This window comes from Perna viridis, chromosome 15 (assembly GCF_037379345.1).
Source record: "Perna viridis isolate PV_CMFRI_1.1 ecotype Kerala chromosome 15, ASM3737934v1, whole genome shotgun sequence".
Classification (NCBI taxonomy): domain Eukaryota; kingdom Metazoa; phylum Mollusca; class Bivalvia; order Mytilida; family Mytilidae; genus Perna; species Perna viridis.
In genome coordinates, this window is record NC_142459.1 from 17,037,025 (window position 1) to 17,045,186 (window position 8,162).

The window sequence follows — 8,162 nt, forward strand, 5'->3', positions numbered from 1 at the left end:
TGTTGGCTGCCCCGTGCAGGCCCGGGTGTTAAAAGAATATGCCTGCAGCAGCGCTAAGCTTGTCGTATAAGGCGACTAAATAGTGCTCAGAAACCTAGCCGGGGGCTAGGCGCTCTGCTCACAGAGCAACTGGGATGTGTGCCCCAGATGGTGGAATGGGGTATCCCCTGGCGTGTTGCATGCTCGGGTTGTCAGGCTATAATACGGAAAACCTGACCGCAAACCATAGTGGTGCACCGCGTTGGGAAAGATGCCACGTTCCTTGCACGTTAAAGAACCCTGCTGTGGTATTCGATAGGAGTAGGAACCTTTGCGCTCCGCCACAGGAGGCTAAATTACCCGACCTTACCCATCCCCCCTTTTTCCAGTGGCAATCAAAATTTGTCGACCCCAATTTCATTGTGACCCATCCTTTTTTTCATTTCATGTTCATTTTATCATCCATTTCATGTTCATTATCTGAATACGTTAAACCCCAACAAACAAACAAACACTTGAGAGCTCCTTAAGTTGACTAATTAACATTCGTATTATCGATTCGGTCTTAAATAGGTGACATTTAAAATATAATATTCATGATTACAAAGATATTAAATATGCACTGTCATAGTCTATCGCCTATGATATCTCTATTTTTTACGGGTCAAACATTTGATACAGCGAGAAACAAGAGAGATATCCTGCATTGTGTTATGTTGGGTATGAAATTTAAATACATATCCATGTTAACGATAGGCATATCTTCATATAGCAGTGATAAATGTTGCTTGTTTGTTTGTTTGTTGGGGTTGGGGAAATTGATGATAAAATGAACATGAAATGATGATGAAATGAAAAAGGGATGGGACACAAGGATAATGGGGTCGACAAATTTTGATTGCCACTGGAAATAGGGAGAGATGGGTAGGGTGGGGCAATTTAGCCTCCTGTGGCGGAGCCCTATGGTTCCTACTCCGGGAGAATACCACAGTAGGGTTCTTTAACGTGCGAGGAACGTGGCATTATTCCCAACACGGTGCACCACTATGGTTTGCGGTCAGGTTTTCCGTATTATAGCCTGAACATGAAATGATGATGAAATGAAAAATGGGATGGGACACAAGGATAATAAGGTCGACAAATTTTGATTGCCACTAGAAAAAGGGGATGGATGGGTAAGGTCGGGCAATTTAGCCTCCTGTGGCGGAGCGCAAAGGTTCCTACTCCTATCGAATACCACAGCAAGGTTCTTTAACGTGCGAGGAACGTGGCATCTTTCCCAACACGGTGCACCACTATGGTTTGCGGTCAGGTTTTCCGTATAATAGCCTGACAACCCCAGTGTATAACACGCCAGGGGTTCCGCATTCCACCACCTGGGCCACACAACCCAGATACTCTGTGAGCACAGCGCCTAGCCTCCGGCTAGGTTTCTGAGCACTATTTAGTCGCCTTTTACGACAAGCTTAGCGCTGCTGCAGACCTATTCTTTTGAAACCCGGACCTGCCTTAATAGTGAAGATCCGTGAAGGGAAAGGAGCATTTGCACAAATGAAAAGAAAATTGTTCAAATGAACTGCAAATTATTCTGCAATTTTTAATTATCTTATTTACCGTTGAAATCTTCTCTTCTTACAACGCTATTACAAGAGTGTTTTCCATGTGAATGTGTTTAAAGGCTTTAAGCAATGATAAAATGGGTGCTTTGGTATCATCATCTTCCTTGACACAAACTTTAATTCTGATTTTAAATTTGGAATCTTACGCTATCTAACAAAGAAGCGTGCAATATATCTCGAATGAATTTAAGTCAGCATTTAATTCGGAAATCCCCATTATATTACCTGACCTCTTTAAATATTCTATTGTGTTAACACTTTGTAACAGTTTGATCATGTTATTCTGGTGGACTATTTAATTGACCCCGATTAAAAAGAAATAAGTCGGTGTCAAATCTGCTTCTACAAATTAATTTCAATATAATAGAATTATATTTTATGTTTAATCTTATTCAGTTCTATTAGAATAACGTGCACGTGGTGTAGTGAATCATCTAAATGCATTGGTCGGAACTCATATCGCATGCATTAGATTCTTGTCTTTCGAGTGTGGTTTGGCATAACTGTAAAAGTATTTGTGAAACTGCTTATTTTTTAGATGGACATCGATGTGTCGATAACGGAGGATTAACATTACAATCATGCTTGAGAATAATTGAAACATAGTGATATTATTAGTAATCAAATGATTGAAAATACGTGAAACAGACTGGTTCAAGTAACTACTGATTTATAATCAGTAACCGCATTTAAGTTACAGTAATCATGGATGAATATTTCCACATGATTAGAAGACAACTTAGTTTTATCAAACGAAACACAACTCGCATTGAAGATATTCTAGATTTACTTATTCAGGATGACGTCATTTCGTTTTCAGACACAGAACTGATTATGAAACAGAACACTTCCAGCGACCAAATGCATAAAATTATTGAAATTGTTAGTAAGAAGCAAAAAGAAGAGATATTTATACATGCCTTAAAAAAGACTGGAAATCTCCATGTTGTTGACAAAATTTTATCAGGTATTGAGATATGATATATAATTCATGTTTGCTTGACTGAGGTTATTGTATCATTTAATATAAGGATGAGAAAAGCCATACTTCTGCCTTTCGTTTTTCCTTATTGAAGAATTTGACAACTATTTTTGTTTTAAATCTAGTCTTTAAAACCCCTCGCTGTACTGCTTTGAACATGGTTGTGTCCGTCCCTCCGCATGAAAAAATATTTTGCATTGAAATTTAGTCGTTTTCCATTCACCACTTTTCAGATGCAAGGCACATCAACTTATACTTAAAATATTTGTCGTACTTAATATTTCCATAAATTAACTTTTCAATATTTGATATATCGGCTTGTCATTCCAAATAATTCTAAGTCCATATTACTCTACGACTTGTATTTGTATAAACTTTCTGTGAATAAGTAGGACATCTTAAGCACTGCAACAAATTCGATTTCTTCCGGTTCGACTGGTAACATGTACATATACAGATATATGATTTATTGTGTTTCATTTTGTGTTTGTTTGTTTGTTTGTTTGTTGGGGTTTAACGTTCAAGCAGCAATATTTCAGCTATATTCAGACGATGAACATGAAATTGATGATAAAATGAACATGAAATGATGATGAAATGAAAACGGGATGGGACACAAGGACAAGGGGGTCGACAAATTTTGATTGCCACTGGAAATAGGGAAAGGTGGGTAGGGTCGGGCAATTTAGCCTTCTGTGGCGGTGGCGGAGCCTTATGGTTCCTACTTCGGGAGAATACCACAGTAGGGTTCTTTAACGTGCGAGGAACGTGGCATCTTTCCAAACACGGTGCACCACTATGGTTTGCTGCCAGGTTTTCCGTATTATAGCCTGACAACCCCAGCATGTAACACACCAGGGGTACCCCATTCAACCACCTGGGACACACATCCCAGTTGTTCTGTGGGCAAAGCGCCCTAGCCCCCGGCTAGGGTTCTGAGCACTATTAAGTCGCTTTTTACGACATGCGTAGCGTTGCTGCAAGCCTATTTTTTTAACACCCGGACCTGCACGGGGCCCCCGGAGTAGGAACCACAGGGTTCCGCAACAGGAGGCTAAATTGCCCGACCCTACCCACCTCTCCCTATTTCCAGTGGCAATCAAAACTTGTCGACCCCATTTTCCTTGTGTCCCATCCCTTTTTCATTTCATCATCATTTCATGTTCATTTTATCATCCATTTCATGTTCATCGTCTGAATATAGCTGAAATATTGCTGCTCGGACGTTAAACCCCTACAAACAAACAAACATTCTTTTGATTATCGCTATAACCTAAATTACTCTTTAAAACCAATGAAGATATTTATTTTGACACCTTCCAATATATTTGTATTTATAAAATATAGTATAAAAGTTTCTAGTGAAACGTTCTCGATTATTTGATTCATAAACCAGTTCACTCCCAAAATTGAGATCTTTGAATGCCTGTTATTGTATTCAAATATTATTCTATAAAAAGGAGAGCATCAGCTCGGGCGTTAAACCCCACCTACAACACTAACAACTCTTTGGTAAACGTTAGTTCAAACCAATGCAAATATTTATTTTGACATCTTTAATATATCAGCTTTGTATTTATAAAATATAGTCTAAAAGTCTTTAGTGAAATGTTCGTTTTGATTTTAATCAAATTGTTTGGGATTTTTTTCTAAATTTATAAACCAGTTAACAACCACAATTGAGATCTTTGAATGCTTGTTATTTTATTCAAATATTTTTTTTAGAAAGGAGTGCATCAGCAAAGAAAATATGCAATGTAAGTTTATATTTTTACAAGTTAGAACCACATTTTCAAACTATGAAGAAATTTGTGTGATTCAGAGTATTAAAATTCCATGTGAGATAAACAACTGCTAGTCACTGCAACTTTCTTTGAAGCTGTTTATCATTTGCAAAGTTTATATGGTGTCTATTTTTTTCATTTCATCAAAAGTTTTTTGCGCTCAAAATCAAAACAGGAGCGCGTGTCTTTTGCATGGTGCATCCACCAAATGTTTGGTATACATTTTAGCCTTAAGTTTGCAAAATTTTACAACCGCCATACTCTATCTTGGAAAAAATGCTAAATACCCATAAGATATATAGTTGCATTAAACTGGTTTATACAGGTACAAACTCAAACTGACTCCAATGAGACAAAGGACGAAAAAGATGCCATGAATTTGCTGACAGAAGTAGACAACCTGAAACAAGAAAATATTTCATTAAAGCTAGAAAATAAGGAACTTCGTGAACAAAATGATGAACTAAGAAATAAGTTTAAAACGTTAGAAGAAAACTTTGAACATTTGAAGACAGTTCAAAAGACTGTACGGAGCAAAAACAATGAAATGAAAGAGACGCTGACAAAAATTAACAAAGAAAATATATCTCTCAAGAAAGTTCGAGTAGACAAAGAGAACGAAACAAGGTTAGTAAATGAAATTCATGAAGAAACAAAACGTGTGAAAGACAACGTCGATGTTCTTTATCAAAGGACAGATAACTTAGTCGAACGTAATGGCGTTATTCAAAGGGAGATAATCGATTTGAGAGAGTTGTTATCTACTCAGGAAGCTTGTAGTACATCGCGGGAATCTGCGCACGAAAATCAGATGAAAACAGAATTTGAAAAATTCAAAGAGGAAATGGAACTGAAGTTTAAGACTGAAATTGAAAATATAAAACAGCTGTTCGAGCAGCGTCAAATTACTGATCCCAGTACGTCTTCCTTTGGCAGGAAAGCCCCCGGTGGAAGCATGATATCACTAGAGAAACAAATGACCCCACGAACAGGCCTTAAAGGCAGAAAGCAAGTATTTCTTTCTAAGAGTATTAGTGATGTTACAAGACCGGCAAGACGATATTAACTTCAGTCTTCAAGGCGAGTTTAATAAATGAAAAAAAGATGTCCTTGTTATGCGCTTTTTCGGTATTGAAGCAGCGAATTTTCTTTGGCATGATACTTATTTTTGTACAACAGCGTCAGGGCTTTAATTCAAAGCTTTATTGGCAGACTAGGCTTGATAAAGAAAGAAAGTCTTCTGATGTAAATTCGAAAAATAATCTGATGTAAGAAAGACAAACCACCGTTATGCACTCAGCATGCTTTATGTCATGGAAAGAGAAAGATTCCACGTTACAGACCTTGCTGTGGTATTCGACAGGAGTAGGAATATTGGCTCCACTGCAGGAGGTTAATTTGCCCGACCCAACCAACTTCCCCTCTTTCAAGTGGCATTCAAAATTCGGCGACCTTATTATCCTTGTGTTCCATCTCATCATTTTTCTTTTCATCATTCTATGTTCATTTTATAATCCATTTCATATAGCTATAATACTGCTGCTGGGGTGTTGTTGTGTAGTTATTTGTTACCTCATCGGAGTCCCCTTTTACCCAATATTTACACCAAATACGTTTTCACGTTCATTATGACACCTGATGCATGAATTCACGTACAAACAAGAGTAAAGAAACAGAAATATTATATAGATAGCAGTGTTTTGTGGAATGTTCCTAGTGAAATAGATTTTGATAATTCACACTGAAATAAATTCGGTAATTTCACCCTCAGACTTTCTCCCGCCAAAACGTCACATCTTTGAAATCAATCTGTCGTTCAAAAAATTTGTTTTGAAAATAGCAACGAATAATTAAGGAACTCTATCTAATAAATAGGATAATCAGTTGGTTATTGTGAGTAACCAAAATATGATCACTCATGCCAAGAACGCAGTAAGATTTAACTCTTGCGCGGAACAAGTTCCGCACACTCGTTAAATCTTTGCGTTCTTCGGCACTCATGATAATATTTTGGTAATTCACTCCTTCCAATTAATTATCCTATTATGAAAACCTCAACATGAAAGTCACGTGCAATTATTATTTTAATAAATCGACTATTGAAGGAGTTGACAAAAAAATAAATAATTAAGCCAATCGTTACAAATAAAAAGTGGAATTGAAAATAACAATTAACGGAGTTTTAAACAACAACTAATGGAACTATTAGAAAAAACAAATGTACGGAGCAACAGTCCGTAAACATACTTTATGTGACCACAGGGAGTGTCTTTCATAATGTTCATAGTAGTCCTGAAGCACATCATATATTTCAGCTGTCTCTACCCCGTCTACATGATAGGGTTTCTTCTAATGGAAATAATTACAGTTTGTACCCTAGTCTTATATTTTGTAAATTCACCACCTTTTTCAAAGTCATCTTCACAGTTGGCTTGTTCACTTAATTGGAGACCATTTCAAACGTTGCATTTTAATTAAGCTCATGTATGCAAATACGTCATCCGCTAACATGGGGTGTTTCTTTATTACCATTATTGAAGAATTGTAAAAAGCATATGTCCGCTGTTCAATGTTTTAATATTCTTTACCTATAAATTTTCTGATTTGACTCCAATATTACCATTCAGTAAATAAATTCATTATTTTGCTCACTCGGAACATTGAAGTTTTGAATAAACTAAAACTCCTAATTGACATAAGATAAATTCCATATTTTATTTCTTTCAAATTCTGATTGACAGAATTGTCAATTTCATTAGTTAAAGGAGTTATCATTAACAAAATCCTGACCAGTAAGCCCCGTGCAGGTCCGGGTGTTAAAAGAATAGGCCTGCAGCAGCGCTAAGCTTGTCGTATAAGGCGACTAAATTGTCAGGTTTTCCGTATTATAGCCTGACAACACCAGCATGTAATACGCCAGGGGTATCCCATTCCACCACCTGGGGCAACACTTCCCAGTTGGTCTGTGGGCAGAGCGCCCTAGTCCCCGGCTAGGGTTCTGAGCACTATTTAATCGTCTTTTACGACAAGCTTAGCGCTCCTGCAGGCCTATTCTTTTAACACCCAGACCTGCACGGGGTTTTCTAGAAACACCCGCCGAGTTGCTCATAAAAATTTGTCCGGGGTAGACAAACGAGGAAAGGAAAAATATGGCCCGTTGAATAAATCAGTTTTCATGGTGCAGATGGATATACCATGACGATCCACGAGTTCATAATGACGACCATAAAACTTCTGTAGTGATGACTTCAATCTTGCAGCAACATAGCCCTGTTCCAGAAGCCTATTTGTTAGAGTTCCAGCGCGATAGAAAAAGTCTGCGTAGTTTCGGCAAGCTCTGGCATTCTGGCATAACGTACGAGTTGTGATATGAACACTCCATACTCAGGTGCTGAAGGGATGTTGCCACAGATGAAAGGAAAGTTGACAATACTGAATGAAAAGTCATCACGTTTGTCGTAAAGTTTGGTCAATAGTTTTCCTTTACCATCGATTTGTTAGTGAAAGTCTCCCCGTGCAGGTCCGGGTGTTAAAAGAATAGGCCTGCAGCAGGGCTAAGCTTGTCGTCTAAGGCGACTAAATAGTGCTCAGAAACTTAGCCGGGGGCTAGGCGCTCTGCCTACAAAGCAACTGGGATGTGTGCCCCAGGTGGTGGAATGGGGTACCCCTGGTGTGTTACATGCTAGGGTTGTCAGGCTATAATACTGAAAACCTGACCGCAAACCATAGTGGTGCACCGTGTTGGGGAAGATGCCACGTTCCTCGCACGTTAAAGAACCCTGCTGTGGTATTCGATAG

At 38.1% G+C, this 8,162-nt stretch overlaps 1 protein-coding gene across 1 annotated transcript; it reads left to right on the top strand.

The window, feature by feature from the left end:
• Positions 1 to 2,014: 2,014 nt before the first annotated feature.
• Positions 2,015 to 6,128, top strand: LOC148597197 (uncharacterized). Its single transcript, XM_088563937.1, has 3 exons — positions 2,015 to 2,565; positions 4,306 to 4,337; positions 4,690 to 6,128. The coding sequence occupies exons 1-3, from the start codon at positions 2,304 to 2,306 to the stop codon at positions 5,428 to 5,430; spliced, it is 1,035 nt and encodes a 344-aa protein (XP_088420063.1). The 5' UTR covers positions 2,015 to 2,303; the 3' UTR covers positions 5,431 to 6,128.
• The last annotated feature ends 2,034 nt before the right edge of the window (positions 6,129 to 8,162 follow it).